Source organism: Fundulus heteroclitus, chromosome 6 (assembly GCF_011125445.2).
Source record: "Fundulus heteroclitus isolate FHET01 chromosome 6, MU-UCD_Fhet_4.1, whole genome shotgun sequence".
NCBI lineage: Eukaryota > Metazoa > Chordata > Actinopteri > Cyprinodontiformes > Fundulidae > Fundulus > Fundulus heteroclitus.
The window spans coordinates 26,459,493-26,478,244 of NC_046366.1; the positions used below are offsets into that span (position 1 = coordinate 26,459,493).

Consider the following 18,752-nt stretch of genomic DNA (forward strand, 5'->3'; position numbering starts at 1 on the left):
GAGAATGTAACCTAAATTTGCTTTGAAAAGAGGTAGTGTCTTTGTGAGAGATGACCTTTTTTGATATAATGCAGTGACTCGTATATAGGGCTGAAATCAAAACAAGGAATAATTCATATACAGGACCTTTTGAAAGCATTCATGCCCATTGAACTTCCCATATTTTGTCACACTATAGTAGTGAATTTTGATGTATTTCTTTAAATTATATTTATTGAATCAACAGAAGGTAGTGCATAATTGTGAAGTGGACAGGAAAGGATTTATGAATTTCAAGATATATATATATATATATATATATATATATATATATATATATATATATATATATATATATACATAGTATGAATTACATTTTAGGATAAATTCAGATGTTCTCTGAAGGCCTCATAGCTTCATTAAAGAACATTATTGGAGAATGTTAAAACAATATCCCAAGCTTTCTTGGGAGCACATCTCACAGGGCACTGTTCAATTCATGATCTGAAAATGGAAAGAGTATGGCGAAACTTACCGAGATACTTGTCATCCATCTAAACTGACAGGGTGAGTAAAGACAATATTACCCAGAGAAATAGCCAAGAGGCCAATGTTAATGCTAGAGGAGCTCCAAGCATCTTAAATGTAGGTGCAAGAATCCATTACCAGGACAAATGGGTCATCCACGCCACAAATCTGATCATTATGGAAGAAAAGGCAAGAAGAAAGACAGATGCTCTGGTCAGATGAGACCATAATTGAACCTTATGTAAAACTCTTTGAGGGGAAACTAACACTGGACATCACTCTGACACGCCACCTTCACTGTTGGTGGCACTATCATGCTGTGGGGAAGCTTTTCTTTAGCAGGAGATAGAAATTGGAGCTGATGGTCAGGTGGCTGGAGTTAAATTCAAGGCGTCCCTGTACTAAAATCTGTTAGAGGCTGAAGAATACCGCAGGACAACAACGCTATAGCTGAGGTAAAATAATTTAAATCAAAGAACAACCTAGTCAAAGTCCAGACCGTAACCCAAATGAGAACTATGGCAAGACTTGCAAATTGATGTTCACACACGTGCTATCATCCAGCGATCTAAAAACCGCTTGAGGTATTTCACATAGAAGAACGTATGATAATTTCAGTCTCTATATGTGCAAACCTTGGAGAGACATACAATGAAAGACACCCAGCAGTAGCTGCAACAAACGGGGCTTCTACGAGGTTTAGCCTCGGGGTTGCCAAATACAAAACCACTCTTCTGAGTTGTAGTTGTGAAAAGTTGCTGGAAACATTAAATATATTCTTTATAGTTTAAAATTATGCACCGCTTTCTGTTGCTCTAGCACATGAAGTCTAAATGAAACACTTAAAAAGAAGAAGAAAAAAGAAGTTTAAAAGGTATGAATACTTGTTCTAAGCACGGTTTTCAGTCACCAGAAGCTCTGTTTTGACAAGAACAACTGTTAATAGGAACAGTTATTATGAAGTAATATTAGCACAACTCTCTGCATTGCCAAACAATTTTTGTGGGAGATTAAATTGGTTTGTGGGAAAGGTTCGAAAGCAGAATTTTGCAAATGGGTCGAATTTACGGGTTACTCTTTATCAGGATTGTTTCCCTCACCTGAAACACATTTCCCCATATACGACTCATTTGGATGTTTAACAACATTGTTTTTATTTTCACACATTCTTTTTTTTATTTTTCATGTTACTCTGACAGAAGTATTTGCTTTCATGAATGCCTTTCTCTTTCCATGTCTTTCTCTTTCCCCTGCCAGCTGGTTGTCCGACAGTGTTTGTGTGCATTCTGCCATCATTAAATATGCATAACCTCCCTGCAAACAGTGTCCTGACAAGCATCTAGAGCTCATTGGATATCAGTCATTAAAATTTAGCAAAGGGGCCAAAGCGCAGTCTGTAGGAGGATAGGCATCAGGTTCCCCCATCCAGGCGATGGATGAATTTTTCAAAGTCCTATTACCTCAAGGCGGTGCACTGTGACATTACAGTTGTGTGTCTCGGCCGGAAAAGCAGTCGAGGTTTTAGAAAAGCCGAATCCACAATAACAATATGAGTCTCGGGGTGGCTGTACTGATTCATTTACTACTGTTGGTTGACAGGGCTTATACTAAAAAAGGTGAGTTGTCATTTTTTATCCTGATGGAACACTGTTTAGACTTAATAGGAGTGTTTTATATTGTGGGGGGCTATATATACAGATAAAACTGGAGCTCCATTGTTCAAAGTCAGAGGGTAATACAATTTCATGGATTGTATCAACTGGCAAGAAAACAGTGAAATCAGTCAGGGATGAGCAGTAAGCCTTTTATATCTTTTCCACTGAGCTGAAATAAAACATTTCTCTGTAACTTCTAGGTGTCAAATGTGGAGGAATCCTCTCCGCTCCGTCGGGCAACATTTCCAGTCCAAACTTCCCAGGCTTTTATCCCTGCAACATCGACTGTTCCTGGCTGATCGTGGTGGCTGAGGGGTCCTCGGTGCTCCTCACCTTTCATCACTTTGAGCTGGAGTACCACCCCAGCTGTGCTTATGACCATATCAGAATATACAATGGCATATCTGAGGACGAGGGGAACCTCCTTGGGATATTTTGCGGTGACATTTGCCCACCTCAGTTCACCTCTTCTTGGAATGTCATGTCCATTATCTTCCATTCAGACCGGCATGTGGCCCACAGGGGCTTCAGCGTGGGCTACAGAAAAGGTAACTTGTCAGGTTTAATGCAATATGACAGCTATTGCGAGTCTAACGGTGTATAACGCTTGCTGATTTGGTCACTCATGAATTGTACCTAAACATCCTGGCCTTAACCTCACTAAAACCTTATTTTGCTGCAGGTCTGTGACTGACCACTAGAGTTCACAATAATATTTGAACCTTGCATAAAACCAGTAGAAAAGTATTCCCATCTAAACGTATCTTATTTAATGTATATATCGGTCACAAGTTACATTTTTTACATACAATGATGGATTAATTGCAAAGTTTGTACTGAGTTTTAACAATTTTATTCTTAATGTTTACTAAATAATGCCAAGCCCTTGTAGACCATTGTCGCAAATTCACCTCATACCACCTCACAGCCGGAGTGGTTTAGAGCTGAGCTCAAACTTTTTCATACCCTTGGGAGATTAATGTTTCAAAGTAATCTTTCCATTTTAACTCCATTTTCATCCGACTGGAAGTATTTTAATGTTTTGGAGTGGCACAGGCAATGTCCCAACTTGAATTTAACAGAAAGGCTGTGGAGGGAGCCAAAGGTTAAGGTTATGGCACGGAGTCCTTCCAAGCTCAAAGATTCGGAGCTCATTACCAAACACAAATGGTCAGAATACAAGTGGAAATGTTCAAAAAGGTGAACAATTATAACAAGGGCTTGACTGCAACAATGATTGTTGAGAAGGGTGAAAATAATTTCCAACACACCATTTTCAATAAAGTACAAATAAAACCAGAAGTATTTTTTTCAACATGCTATTTCCTTTATGTTGCTTTTAAAACATACTCGTCTCATTTCCTATCAGAAACAAATGGTTAGCTAGAATCAGAATAAGTTTAAATGTATATCTGCAGTGGTAATTATTATATTTGTGCCTAACGTTCTGAAACCCACTAATGCGACCATATTGACCCATATTTTACACTTAACAAGGATCGTATCAGAAGCCCTTCATTTACAATATGGTTGACACCAAAACACAATAGATATTTTTGTATAATTGTAAATTATTTCAGACAGTGATGTATTTATTTTGTCGTTAAACTATTGCAAACCCATTACTTTCAACTGGAGCAGCAATGAATCTGGTTGTTGATATTTTTCTGGGTGAACCATTCATTGTGACAGCTTTGGTTAAATGCTCCTTGAGGTCAAAGTGGTTCTGAGCTGAAAGGTAGCCAATTCCTCTTTCTTTTAAAAACCCATCCACGATTCAAGGACCACCAACGAGGCCGTTTTTAATAACCAGAGCAGTTTTTGCTATCACACTGGTGACGGTGTAGTGGACATTGTGTGTTAAGCTGGTGCTCATCCCCTTCAACCAAGGACAACTCTACTTCACACATAAAGGCAAACAAGAAAAGCTTTCTTGTTGTTTTTTTGAAGCTCCCCTGGGAAAAAAGGCTAAAAGATTAGTTTTGACATAAGGATGTGGATTTTAGATTTCAGAATGCAAAATTTACAGTCAGGGTGTGTTGTGTTTTCCTCTTTTTCTAACCGTTTAAAGATTTAAAAGCACCATTTGAAAAGAGAATGATAACATTCTGGAGAAAAAAATGTCTGTGAGGCTGTAGAAAACCTGAGCATGGGCAGCAGTTGACCTTCCAACAAGGCGATGATGCCATACTGCAGATGTACTTGGCAAAGAAACGACTTAAACAATTCAGAGAGGTTAGAGTTCAGACTTGAATCAGATCCGGAGACATGGGAGATACTTTAAAACAGAGTGACATCCAGGAACACTTCAAAATTTAATGCCACTGAGGCCCCAAAAAGTCACAGGGTGCAAGTGCAAAAAATGTTGCTTGCAAATATATCGACTGCTTTAATGGTAAATAGGAACTCTGAAATTCATTGCAGGGAAGCCTATAGGGAATTCAAAACAAGATATTTGTGGCACACTGGCAGCAAGGATTAGTGCGCACAGCTCCAAATCTTAAAACATGATGATGGGTGCATGTTTATGAAAGCGGTGACAAAAAGCAGTACTGCATCCATTTATCCTTAAACATTTTACTACTTTCAATTTGTGAAAATTGGAATGCTTGACTTTTTGTGTTCATTTACAAGTCTTATTTGTGGATGAATATTTAGCATTTTTTTTTTGTTTTACTTTTGTTGTTTTCCTTTTGTTCTTGAGCAAGGAAGAACGATGTGCACCATTATAAAAGGGATAGGTTTAAGAACAACACGCACTAAAAGGGGCCAAGGGTTGTTTTTTATTAAAAGAGCAGGAGAAGCAGCATGAAACAATACAGATGGGATCTTTATTTATTGCTTCTCAAAGCGGATGGACTTTTAAGTTTGGACCTTAGTCTCCTTTTGTTTGCGTAATAAATATGCCCCCGGCACATTAATGGGTCTTTGATCTTTTGTTGTTAGATGTTTGGCTTGTCAAAAAAATGGAAATGCCACCACGGCCAGGAGCCAGCACCCTCTATCGATAAACCTTCTGGTTATAACGTTTTGCCTTAAGACCATTGCTAGCACCTCTAAAACCTATGAGCTTGCAGAGATATACATTACTCTGCAGACTGCATATTCTGTTAACGACTAAAGACAATTGACCGTCAAGCTCATAATTGGCTAAAAGAAAAGAAGAAGAAAAAAGTGCCAGTGTGTTGCTTACTTTACAATAAGACGGCAGTAAAACTACCAATCAAGTGAGCCTAACACAAAAAATATCACCCAAAAGCACAACAAGAATAAAGCATGCATACATCAGTTCTAGGGATAGAAACGATAAACACGTTTCCAAAAAAAAAAGATAAAAAACCAAAAGCATCTTTGCAACATTTACTGAAAGGAATGATTCAGAGAAGCTGTTTAATAACAGTTTGCCTTCTCTTAGGGGAAGAGACACCATTTTAATACTTTCAAGAAAAAAATGTGACTAACTATGATAAAGTGTCGGATCTATTCTGTGAATATTGCTTTTGTGTTCAGAAATCCTCATTATTTTTTCCCCCTTTTTTGGTTCAGCAATGTAGACTAAACCACAAGGGCTGTTTAAAAGATATGCCACCTATTTTAACAAGTAATACTTTTTCTTCCCAATGTTTTTTTTTTTTCTATCAGTGTGAGGGTTAGGAGAAGCAATGGCTTTAATCATAGCAGGTAACCGAGACAAGAAATGCTGAATAGAAATGTAATAATCAGCCTTAAATAGCACAATGCATCCAGCAGGTATTTACGGTGCCTCAATTTTTGTCACATTTTCTTATTTTACAGCCTCTATCAAAAATGGAGCAATTACATTTCCCCCCAAAATTTAACATGCATGGCAAAGTGATAAAGTTGGAAATTTCTGCAACAAAAAATAAAACCATCAAATATATTATGCAAGCATTCACATCCCTTATTTAAAGGGGACATATCATGCAAAATCCACTTTAACAAATTATTTGTGTACTTGGAGTCTCTAGGAATGCAGAAAAGTTGAATGCAGTCTGTTCGGATACTGCTTAGATATTTTTATATTTGTTTGGGTGATATTTTTCGAGCCATTCAGTTTTCTGTTTTCTATTACCTTTTTTTGCACAATTGCGTCACAGTATTTGCTGTGGAGCTGCTAAACAACGTCATGAACTTCCTGCTGACCAATTTCACGAATCCAGCATTTTTATTTTTCGCCACCATTTTGTAGTTCAAGCTCAAAGACACTGAGACTACAAGTGGATAAGTGAAAGTATTCAGTTGCTGGGTGTATAAACCCACAAAATTCATTACACTGACCCCCCAAATTCTACAAAAATGGCCGAACAGGATGGAGTGGAAGGCACTGCGACTTGTAGGGCGCCGGGGTCTGAAGTGGCCCTTTTGCATTTAAAGAGAAAGCACCAAAACAAGCTGCCCTCAGACGCAGCTCAGAACAGGGGCAAAAGAGGAGCTATGGGGCAACAATAACAAGGAATTCAGACCAAAGCTTTGCAGTTACACTTTATATAGACCACAACTGAATGATTTCAATATGAAACGGAAGGCATTAAAAAGCATGATATATCCCCTTTAATACTCAACTTCATGTCTTCTTTTGTACAGTATGTCTCAATAAGCTTAGCCTATTTTGGGTATTTTCTGCTGTTCGTCTTTAGAGATCCTCTCCAGCTCAGTCAGATTAGATGGGGTGTGTCAGTATGTAGACATTTTAGGTCTTTCCAAAGATGCAAATCCAGGCTCTGGCTGGGCTACACAAGGACATTTATGGACGGCTACTGAAGCCAGTCTTTGTGGTCTTAGCGATGTGCGCTGGATCATTTCATCATAATTCTTCCAAATCCTTAGCTTGCTTATTTACATAAATGAGGGGAGAAATGTAAGTGATGGTCTATATTGAGGTCCCGGTAACAGATATGCAAATATTTGATAACATATAGCGACATGATCCATAGTGAGGGATGACTTCTGGCATATATACCTAATATCCAGCCATGGTAAAAGGAAAGTACACCGCTAAGATTTTTTTGCCTTGCAATATATATTTAGTGTTTATTTTTTTTAACCAACCTTTATGGCTTGTCTCTTTGTTTCCCGGATCATCATATCATAGAAAAGGGGCAGTGTAATTTTTTTAAACTGAAGGTTCTATTTAGACATCATTTCAGAAATAATTTCTTATTTAAACTAAATAATTGACAGAGAGCCCCCTTTCTTTTCTTTTAGTATGACATTTTCCCCCTGTTCTCCTAAAACCGTATTTTTCTTATCCGTAAATTTCCTTTCCCCTCCTATCCTCACTAGACATGTGCGGTGGAGTGTTGACTGGACTATCAGGCGTAATCTCCAGTCCAGGCTACCCTCAGGAGTACAGCAACAACGCAGACTGCTCCTGGACAATCCACGTGTCGAACACGAGTGTTGTCACCTTGGTCTTCATGGACTTCCAACTGGAGAACAACGAGGGATGTAACTTTGATTTTGTCGCCCTGTTCGATGGTCCAACAGTGACCCATCGTCATCTCGGTAAATACTGTGGGTCGGATAAACCCCCAAACACAGTCACTACTGCTAATCAGCTCCTAGTAGTCTTCAAGTCAGATTTCAACATTGGTGGACGAGGCTTCAAGGCTTACTTTTACTCAGGTAAGACCATTTTCATGACTGAGTTTCTCTTAGTACAACTGAAAGGAGTTGAAAATAAAGAAAGCATACGGCTAAAAGATAATCTAATTCATGATGGTGTACTGAATGCTTGAGACAAGACAATTGAAGGACTGAAGAACTGAAAGGATGATGCATAAATATCCCTCTATATACTGCAACAATGGACTCACCAATGTGAAAGTCTCTAAGGGGTCAAGTCGAAGGCCAGCCTTTAAGCCAAGTGAATGTGACTTTGTTCAACGAAAAACACAATATGGCTGACTTTTTAAATATCTTATTCTATGTGAAGCTGTTTTTTTTATCTGGATAAATTAGCTTTTTTTTTTTTTACTTCCTGGGATATGCATGAAATCAACACTGCGCTACTGGAAAAGTTTAGTGTGATAAAGCTAAAATCAACAAAGACAGTAAGTTAAGATCTGTTCAATAATAACATAGCTTCTACACCTACTTTGCCTTTAATTCACACTCCTTGAGCTTTTCTCACATTTTGTCAGAATACAATTTTCTTCTTATTCGGGGGATTTATGTGATAGGCCAAAACACAGTTGTACATATTTGTGAACTGGGACGTAAAATAACGTCTGATTTTCAGCTTTGTATTCAGTTCCTATGAGTCATTACCAGTGAGGGACGGTGATAGAACGTTTTGGGAGTTGCACACTAGAGGTCACCAAACAACAAACTCTATCCATCCATCCATCCATCCATCTTCTTCCGCTTATCTGGGATCGGGTTGCGAGGGTAGCAGCCTTAGTAGGGAGGCCCAGACTTCCCTCTCTCTCTACTCTGAGTCTCCTCTGGATGACCAAGCTTCTCACCCTAGCTCTAAGGGAGAGCCCAGACATCCTAAGGAGAAAACTCATTTCGGCTGCTTGTATGCACGTCGAAAACAAAGCTCATGACCATAGATGGGTCGTGACCAAAAGAACGAGACAATAGACTACTTGAACATTAATCCGCCCAGTCACTTGCCTGCTTCTGGATTTTTAAGTCTGATCAGTCCGGTCCAAGTTCCTTTATCGACTTTTTTTCCACCAGTAAAAGCCCCATGAAACAATTTTATAAATTAAGAAAATCACCTGCCTCATTCCCCCTGTCTTGTCATTGTAGTTTGACTCTTCCGTTTGCATCTTTGTTAGAGGGATATTCGAGCCTGTGCATCTACGCTGCAAGGGGTGTCACTTTGATTGACTGGAATGATGAATTAATGGATGATGAATATCACAAAAAGTGCTGAAAGTCCATGGGCACAGAGAGCTGCACACCGAGAAAGCTCTTTAAAGCATAACTCTAAAGAGTCAATGGCCCTTCAAAACAATGACATTTTGCCCATTCTTCTTTGTAAAGTTCAGTCATGTTCAGTCAGATTGGGCGGAGAGTATCTGTGAACACCAGTTTTCATGTGTGGCCACAGATTTTGAACTGGATATACATCTGGACTTTGACTGGGTCATTTTAACAAGTTAAAGTATTTTTATCCCAATCATTCTATTATAGCTCTGGCCGTATCTTTTGGGTTGTTGAGGTGATGGAGGGTGAACCTCCACCCTGGCACCACAGATGCTGTGTTCCTTGGTCATCTGTTAGTCTACTGATCTTCTCTAATGAACGTATAAGGCCTTCAAAGTATTTATACAGAGGGGAAATTACACACAGGTGGACCCTTTATATTAGTTATGTAATTTCTGAGGTCAAACAGTGTGCACTGGATCGAATTTGGGGGTCTCAGAGTCAAAGGGGAGCCGATTACAAATGCAGGCCATGCTTTTCAGCTTTGTGTTGTAAAGAATTACAGCTTTCAATGTAATTCATAATCATGGTCAATATTGTATTTGTCTAGTATATAAAATCACAATGAGTTGAAATTAAGTTTGTTGTTGTAATGTGATGCTGATACAAACCTTACCTCCATCTCCAACAATTGGCTGCCGGTTTCAATACTGAACAGTTAAGCTTGAGATTGCATTATCTACTTGTTATGTTTGCACAATGCAAGTTAACAAATAAGTCAGATTCCCAAAACTGTCCATGAAATTAAAGGGAATCCTCATAAATTTAAATTACCTGCTAGAAACATAAGCCTTTAATTTCTATGACTCATTTTAAATAGAGCCCTTGAAGTCTTTAACGTAAACACAGAAAAAAAAAAAACTTAATGGGTTAATAGGGATGGCTAACTAATGCAGTTTTCTCAAAATAGGTGAATGCCAGCAGGTCCTGTCCGACGTGAGCGGCAACTTCAGCAGCCCGCATTTTCCTAACATCTACCCAAACAACATCAACTGCCACTGGAGCGTCACCCTGGAGGCCGGGTACCGCATCAAGCTCTACTTTCCTGTCATGGACCTGGAGGGCCGCAACAGCCTGTCAGACGAGTGCGACTACGACTCGGTGTCGGCGTACGACGGGGGCAGCACGGCGGACGCCCTGATGGGACGCTGGTGCGGCAGGGAGCAGCCTCCTTCCCTCATCTCAAAGGGCAACAAGCTGTTGGTGGTGCTCAGCACAGACAGAACCAAAGCTCACAGAGGATTCACAGCTTCTTATCTAGGAGGTAAATTTGTTTGCGTTCGTCTTTTATCAGGAGCTAATTGGACTATTAATTCAGTGTATCCTATGGGGGACTGCAGGTTTAAGATATGTACTCCTCACTGCCTACGCTGTGTGCGGTTTTAAGCCAAACTAAATTTGCTCTTGAAACCCTAAACGTTCCTCCCAGCACACAGCTCTTCTCGGTGTCATTATTCTGCTCACGAACTGTTTGAAATGGCTTTTTCTCAGTGGTGCCTGTCAACGTTAGCTGCACCAGATCAGAGTTTACCATCCTGATCCCTCTGCAGTCCTTACCTCAGCTGGACCGAGAGCGGATCTACCTTGGAAACCCAACGTGTGCAGCTCAGCTAACAGCCACCTCCTACAAAATACTGGCTCAGTTTGTAAACTGTGGTACAGCCAGCCAGGTAACCGGCTCTCATACGCTTTTATGCACTGCAAAAACGGGACTAGAAATAAGTAAAAATTTCTTAAAATTAGTGTATTTGTCGTTGATTTGAGCAGGAAAATAAGATGATTTGCCAATGGAATAAGATTTTTGCCCTTAAAATAGGAACAATTCATCTCAATCATCTTATTTCAAGTGCAGGATGTCTAATTATCTTATTTTAGGGGTCAAAATACTCATTCCATTGGCAGATAATCTTATTTACCTGCTCAAATCAAGGATAAATACACTTACTTTAATAACATTTTACTTCTTTTTAGATCTGTTTTTGCAGTGTGCACTGCAATTAATTATTTTGAAGCTGCTAAGGACACTGCCCTGTTCAGGGATCCCACACATTCTGGAAAAGTCTAAAATTAGCTTTAAAATCTTGCAGTTCTGTAAAAAATAAAGTGGTCTTTTGCATTGTCAACTAGTGTCTTTTACCGCACCGCTGGATCAGAAACCATCTCAGTGTTGCGTTGTTTCATGATTTATGAAACATGCAGCTCATGAAACTTGGTACAAAAACAATCCTTTGCACCCATTTTGTGACAAAATATTGTCTTCCAGAAACACCGGAACATCACCATGCTGGTGAACAAGCTCTACATCGATTTCTCGGACGGGAAGCAGCAAAACGTGCAAGAATACAGGGTGCAGTGCGATGCCTTACGGAAGGTCGCGTCTGTGTCCATCATCTCTGCAGAGGAGCGTCGGCTGGAGGAGCAGGCCCAGCAGGCGGACAGCGGCAGCACCGGTTACGTGGCGGAACCAGACTCAGAGCCTCATGACTTGAGCGACATTGTGTTTATCAGCATCTGTGTTCTGGCTGTCATCCTCATGGTGATAGCCATTGTTTGGCTGGTGCTGCTTTAGTGAGCCACACCAACAGGTCCAGGTCACAAATTTTTATATATAAAAAAAAGGAATAAAGAAAAATAATTACTTTGTAATGTTAACACTGCTCTATAAACAAAGTCTTATGCTTTAAAATTGTCTTTTCAGCTAGGAATTAATGCATGTATGAAGACAGAAGGTAATGTGAACCAAGAAAGTTTCATAAACCATACTAAAACTGTACGTATGCCAAAAAAAACTAAAACAATTAGCCTTATAAAACCATGCACACGCACACTAGCACGGAATTTCCCTTTATAGGTCGTTTGCGTACTTGGTTCCCACCCATACGACCATTTGCATTGCAATGGTCAACACAAAGCACCTCGTGAATGTTAAAACAAAAATATACTTTATTTGAGAAATATATATTTTAGATGTAAAACAATACAATAAAATACTGTAAGATGTTTCATTTTTATAAATTTAAAATAAATATTGTCACACGGGGGCCGCACAGTGGAGCAGTGGGTAGTAGATTCTGGGTTAAAGTCCTACCCTTGCCCTGGGTCTTTCTGCATGGAGTCTGCATGTTCTCCCTGTGCATGTGTGGGTACTCTCCAGGTACTCCGGCTTCCTCCCACAGTCCAAAAACATGACTGTTAGGTTAATTGGCTTTTCTAAATTCTCTTTAGGTGCGAGTGTGTGCGTGAATGGTTGTTTGTCCTGTTTGTCTCTGTGTCGCCCTGCGATAGACTGGTGCCCTGTCGCCCATTGACAGCTGGAGATTGACAGCTTGCTCCATCCAGCCTAAACACCGATGAGTAATGTTAAACCTTTTCAGTTTGAAACGGAGTGCTTTAAAATGTATGGCAATGTAAATATTATTATTATTATTGTTATTATTGCCCTAACCTGGCCAGCCAGATTGATAATGTGTAGCGCTCTAATTCTGCACATTATTGTGTGTTTGTGAATGCACCATTACCGCGAGAATTCATCTCGCAGGCAAGGTTACAATTTACCATCTGCATCACCAATTTCCCCTGTCTCTAAAATGAGCAGACGCCGGGGCCAGAGTGGCTGTGAGGACCACACGTTTTCCCCTCAAGTATTTTTTTTATAGTTCCCAACTTCTGAATGGAAAGTGACATACGCAAGTTTCAGGCCCCATTTTGTTTCTAACCGAGGCTTTATAGATTAGACCCCAGATTATTTTACATCATTTTGTATTTTTGGTTGTTTTGTACGTGATTTTTTTCAGGCACATGAAGCAGCTGCCTGTAATATGTGTTGTACCCATCATACATAAAACATACCTGCAGTGGTGATGCTACATGTGTTTTAGCGCCTAATTTAATGTGATTATTTTATTTTTTTTATAAACTCATTATAACCTAGTTAATGGAAATGTGCTTAACGGAACATTGTATGGGCATGTTAATTTTAGCAGTCTGATAACTCATATGTATCATGAAAATATTAGTAATACATAACTTGTAATGTATAAAGAAAACAATTTTCAGCATTTTATTAGACATCCAAGGCTTTTAAAACAAATCTAACTTTTCAAACTATTCATATTCATCCACCTTGACAAAAGCCCAAATACAATCTGAAGAACAATTTTGATGCCATCACATTTCACTGTTCTTTCACTGCATTTTCCTGCAATGTTATTTTGGTGCAAAACATAGACTTTGAAACTTTGATGCAAAAGTTCAAGTTCAAATATAATTTAATCGGATTTAATCGTAACAGGTTCTGCCACGGGTTTTAGGGAGATTGCAGCCAGACCTGGATGTTTTCTCTGGAATAAAATACAAACCTACTCCTTAGTCCAGGTCCAGGAGTTTGTTTTCACCTGGAGAGAACAACCAATCCGTATTGGAAATTCCTGCAGCTCCTTCAGTGTTGCCATCAGCCTCCCTGACCAGTTTCAATCCCGTCTTTTCATTAATTTGCTTCATACTTTCTCCAGTTGTGCATGACAGTCTTCACTGTCATGGTGTTAATATAGTGCTTTGGACTGTAACCTCTAAACAAAGAGAAGGCTATGTAACCTCTCTGCAAACTATGGCTTTAGCCAACGGATACAAATAAGCAAACATCAAGTAAATCCTAGAAGGGCTGCTGAACTTTACTACAGCTAAACCAGATTTATTAACCGATGAGAGGCGTGAACTCGAGAAGATTAAATGCTGGTTTTTCAACTGTGTTTTTCCATCTGAATGGCACAGGGAATATCTTGTATGTCGAAAAAGTTTTGAAATGATGTATTATGGTTTTGTTTTTTTACACCAAGAGAAAACTTATTTTCTATAAGGGTTGTGTGGACTTCTTTGCCACTTTTTTAGGTTAATTTATCGACAGAAGGTTGAAGCGGCAAGCAGTGAATCCACTGAGAGGTTCGATCCGCACTCCTCTACATGATAAGATGTTTTTGGGAACTTGTTTTCAGGGTCACTAGTGTTATATACAACTTATCTTTTAGAAGTAGCACCGTATGCTGCCATTAATGTGCTAAAATAATTGGGGGCTTGAACTAGTGAATGTGCCTGCACTGTAAAGAAAAGTGTAGGGTACATTAAAAAAAATAATCAAAAATTATAAAAAATATATATTTATTAATTTACAATCCAAATTTAGTTGTTGAATTTTGTATTTAATGGCAGTTTTCATTCAGTTTCAAAATAAAAATCGATGACAGATGGTACAGTACAGTGTAACCTGGAGCTATGGTTATATTTAAATAAGAGCATTCATTCATTAAAAACAATTTACATTTACTTTTGTGCCACAACATGTAAAAATATTTTGTATTTTCAGCAAACAGAGGACATGATAACAGTGTACAAAAACCCCCCAAAAATAACATGCATTAAAATCTCTTCCACCTGAGGTCTGAGTCCAACTTGTGTTCACTTATTTCTTGTATTTAGAAGCCAGCTGGCTGATGGACAGTTTGCCGTCCTTTACTTGACTTCTGACGTCAGGGTTGTGTTTGAAGGCGAACACCAGCGCCCTGACGGTCCGTCTGTAAGAGCTGCTGACTAACCGGGAGCTCTGGTGAAACACTTCCCTCTCAATGTTGTCTATAAGGCCGGAATCCTCCTGTGGCGCACACAGACAAACAGAAAAAGGACTTTTTAGTTCATTCGGTTAAGCAGTCTGTAGGAGTAGAATACAAAGTGACCAAAGAGTTTGGGAATAAACCCAGGAAGGATCAAACGTTGATGATCAGTGAATGTGAAAACCAACAGACATTATCTTAATATATATTGTTTAGGGCTGGGCAAGTTAACGCGTTAATTTCGCGTTAATTCATTACACTATTAACGGCGATATTTATTTTATCGCGCATTAACGCATGTTGCTCACATGCTTTCAGTCAGTGTCAGTCAGCAGGCGCGCTGACTGCAGCGCGCTGTGACACGGCAGCACTCTCCCGCTCCCCCTCCCCTCTTGTACATGGCTCAGCGGCGCCAGCCAATCAGCACGCAGGCTCAGCCTGGCCCGCCCACTCAGCTCTCACACAAACTTAGCAAAGAAACAGCTGAGAGAGACCGCAGCAGCGAAAAAACATGAACAGAGGAAGTAGCACCGTTTGGCTTTATTTTAATACCGTAAATGAAATCAAGCTGTATGTTTGTAAAAAGCCGGTTCATTTCAGTGGAAACACAACAAATTTATCTAAGCACGTGAAAAAACATGAAAACGTCGAGCCCCAGAAACGGAGAGAGGAGACGAAACTTCTCTCATTGCCCCGACAGACCCAAAAGGTCAACAGTTTCATGATACATCAAGCTTAGGGACTGGCTAATATACAGCAGGTCAAAAAAGGCCATATTTTGGCTGCAGTGCTTGCTGTTCTCTTATGAAGAAAAGATCAAGTAGTGCACTAAATTCAATAGATGGGTTGAAAATATCCAGTATAAAATAAGTGCTACAAATGTTACAACACTTTTGTTCATATGGCAGCAGAACATTAAAATAAAAGTGCTCTTTACACTACTTTTGAATTCATTCTTGGAGTTTGTAAATACAATGCGATTAATCGCGATTAATCAGGGCGATTAATCGCGATTAAATATTTTAATCGTTGCCCAGCCCTAATATTGTTACAAATTCAAATAAAGGAGAACAAGTTTACGATCATGCAGAATTTGATGAGTCCTTCCAGTTTCTACAAAATTTATATTTTTTAATTGTAAAATTATTCAGAATTAATCAAAAAACGATTTATTTGGGCACTTCTATCTAATTATATCTTTAATAGCTAATTGAAAGCAGGACTTGTAGTAATAGATTAATGTTTTTACACTTCAATGGGTCCCTTTGCACATATGAGGCAGCGAGGGGGTGAGCCTTACACCATTTCCAAGGGTTCCTACATGTCTTTCAAGCACAAATTCCTAAGTTCTCCTTTAGGCCTTTATGTTCATTTAAAAATACGCAACACTAAAGTGTTTAAATCAGCAAGAAATTGGAAGAAAACGGCAAGAAGGACATAAGAGGTGAAAGAAAGGAGGGACACGAGGAAAGACAGAAGTGGGATAGGGAAGGAAGAAAGGGATTACACATGGAAGGAAAAGAAAGAGGAAACAACAAATGAAGGAAAGAGGACACAAGTTAGGAGGAATGGAATTAAGAAAAGAAGGAAATGAAAAGCACAAAGAATAAAATGAATTGAGGATGGCCACAAGGAAGGTAAGAAGGGTACACGGAAGGAAAGAATGACACAAGAAAGGGAGTAAGGGTAGTAGGGCAGAAGGAAGGAAGTAAGGAATGAAAGGAGGGAGGAACCTGCTTTTGGACAATGGGATGGTGAATAAAGTCTAGAAACACAAATATTTTTCCATGCTTATATGTTTTCCTTCATACTTATCAAGACGTGAAAAGTACTACATACATATATTACTGTCCCAGGCACCTTGATTTCATAACTGGTTAAATAAAATCAAGCCTAGAAGGAATAGTTTACAAAAAAACATTAAGTACAGCCCAAAGAGCCAACATGTGGAGAAAATGGGAATTTAAACTAGGTGTGCTTTCTTTTAACCCTGGCTGTAAGTGTGTGAACTTCAATGCATCATCCCAACGAAAGCGCCACATGAATGTTTCATATTACAACAACAATAATGCTCTTCCTCACCTTGACCTCCAGTGCTTCAGACAGCAGCCTGCGAGCGTTGCTCCTCAGCCCCTCCGACTGTTTGTCAGAGCGCACCTCAATAGACGGCTTATTTGAATTCTCCTCAATGAAAGTCCTCCAGTCGGTGTAAACTTTTGCTGCCAGAGAACTCACCTCAGGGTCCGGATGCTTTCGCGCTTTGTTGACAGTGTGACCTAGGGAAGAAGAAAAACAACAACAACAAAAGATGAATTTAGTCTCAATTTAATTTGCATAATTTGGGCTTGTGGCACACTCAGAAATTCTGAAATTTTATTTACTTTTTGAAGACATTAATAAGTGCTGGGGAAATGTATTTCAACCACTACAGATTTATTTTGGTTTTTCTTTTTCATCTTATGAAAATGTTTTAGATAAATATCTAACAAGGATAATGTAAGTAAACACAAAAGGCTGATCCAGTATTTTGGCAGTATTTCTCCCCCCTTTGTGTTTTATATTAAACATCATCAAAATTATATAACTAGTAAACAAATTGCCCCAATGAAGGATGGGCAAAGCATTCTCATCATGTATCTTTTATTTTTCTTAATATATTGTTTTATTACTGCAAAATACACCCACATTGCGATGGATCAGGTAAACTAGGCTTTCAAGAGAGCTAAATGAATCTGACTTTTTTTTTATTTTTTTGCTTCAAATTAATTATGACTGCATTGCTTCAAATAAATTATGACTGCATTACTTTGGTCTGTATATTTTAATTTATTTATAGAAAATAGCCCATATTATCAGAATATACTCCTGGAATCGAGTTTAATCGCCAAGTAGGTTTGCACTTACAAGGAATTTGACTTGGTGTTGATGGTGCAGACAAAAAATAAGAATATTATAGGGTCAAACGTATCTTTTTGTTTTTAGTTTAGCCTATTCTGTGTGGTGTATTGTCCCAGCAAAGAGCAGAAAACGAGGAGTAAAGGGTCTCCTGACCTATTTTAGTGGACCTGAGCACCTCTTTGGATGGGATCTTCTTGCTCAGCTCAGTCAGGGCGTTCAGCAGGTTCTCCTTGCTCTGTTCTGGCAGCTCCAGCGTCGACTTGTAGCGCAGAATGTCCTCAATCACAACTACCCTCTGACAGAAACATCATGGAAGGACCGTCATTGCATCGGTCTGTAATGTAGGAACAGACTTGTTTGTTCACACAGCTCAAAATCTCACCCGTAGAGACTCGATTGTAGCTTGTCTGTAAACTCTCTCGTCGCTCTTCGGTTGTTTGGGCGTTTCTCCCTTGGGAAGCCGAACCACAAACTTGTCCATTTTCAAACACAGACGTAGCTTCCTTTAAAGATAATACTTACAGCTTGCTCGCGAGAGCTGAAGTCAGGGCTAACCACTGCTAACTGTTGTGGTTACCTAGCTAAATGCTATCTTGTTCACACGTCTGAAACAACTTTACAGTTAAAAGAAAATTAAAGTTAAAAGAAGATTTAATACACTTGATTAAACCATTTATCTGGCCTCAATAACCATGCTGATTTGTTGAAACATTTTAGAAAATAGTGTCAATATTGTGAGTTGACATAACGACGGAAGCCTGTTTGCAGAAGCGATCATGTTGCCTTCAGGTACGATGGGAAAAAATCTTTGATTGGTTAAATAAATGCAAACGCACTTTAAACGTATCAATTATTATTATTATTAGTAGTAGTAGTATTCTTATTCTTATTATTCTTATTATTATAACATTCCCTTTCATTTACTGATATATAAATAAACCAATTTCAGTGGAAATATGTCAATATTATTATTAAAGTAGTTATTGTATAAATAGGTATATTCTTATTTTACTCTCTGTCCCTTTCTCGTTGCGTGTGTGTGTGTGTGTGTGTGTGTGTGTGTGTGTGTGTGTGTGTGTGTGTGTGTGTGTGTGTGTGTGTGTGTGTGTGTATACGCTCAAAGTGTTTT

The 18,752-nt window shown here is 39.0% G+C and overlaps 2 protein-coding genes across 2 annotated transcripts; one reads left to right on the top strand and one right to left on the bottom strand.

Moving 5' to 3' along the window:
- Positions 1-2,027: 2,027 nt before the first annotated feature.
- On the top strand, positions 2,028-11,804 carry cdcp2 (CUB domain containing protein 2). The gene is made up of 6 exons (XM_012869476.2): positions 2,028-2,123; positions 2,363-2,710; positions 7,467-7,808; positions 10,033-10,386; positions 10,614-10,792; positions 11,386-11,804. The coding sequence occupies exons 1-6, from the start codon at positions 2,057-2,059 to the stop codon at positions 11,689-11,691; spliced, it is 1,596 nt and encodes a 531-aa protein (XP_012724930.2). The 5' UTR covers positions 2,028-2,056; the 3' UTR covers positions 11,692-11,804.
- Positions 11,805-14,296: 2,492 nt separating this feature from the next.
- On the bottom strand, positions 14,297-18,407 carry tceanc2 (transcription elongation factor A (SII) N-terminal and central domain containing 2). The gene is made up of 4 exons (XM_012869461.3): positions 18,006-18,407; positions 17,777-17,918; positions 16,808-17,001; positions 14,297-14,766 (listed from the first exon to the last, which is right to left on the bottom strand). The coding sequence occupies exons 1-4, from the start codon at positions 18,102-18,104 to the stop codon at positions 14,578-14,580; spliced, it is 624 nt and encodes a 207-aa protein (XP_012724915.2). The 5' UTR covers positions 18,105-18,407; the 3' UTR covers positions 14,297-14,577.
- Positions 18,408-18,752: the final 345 nt, after the last annotated feature.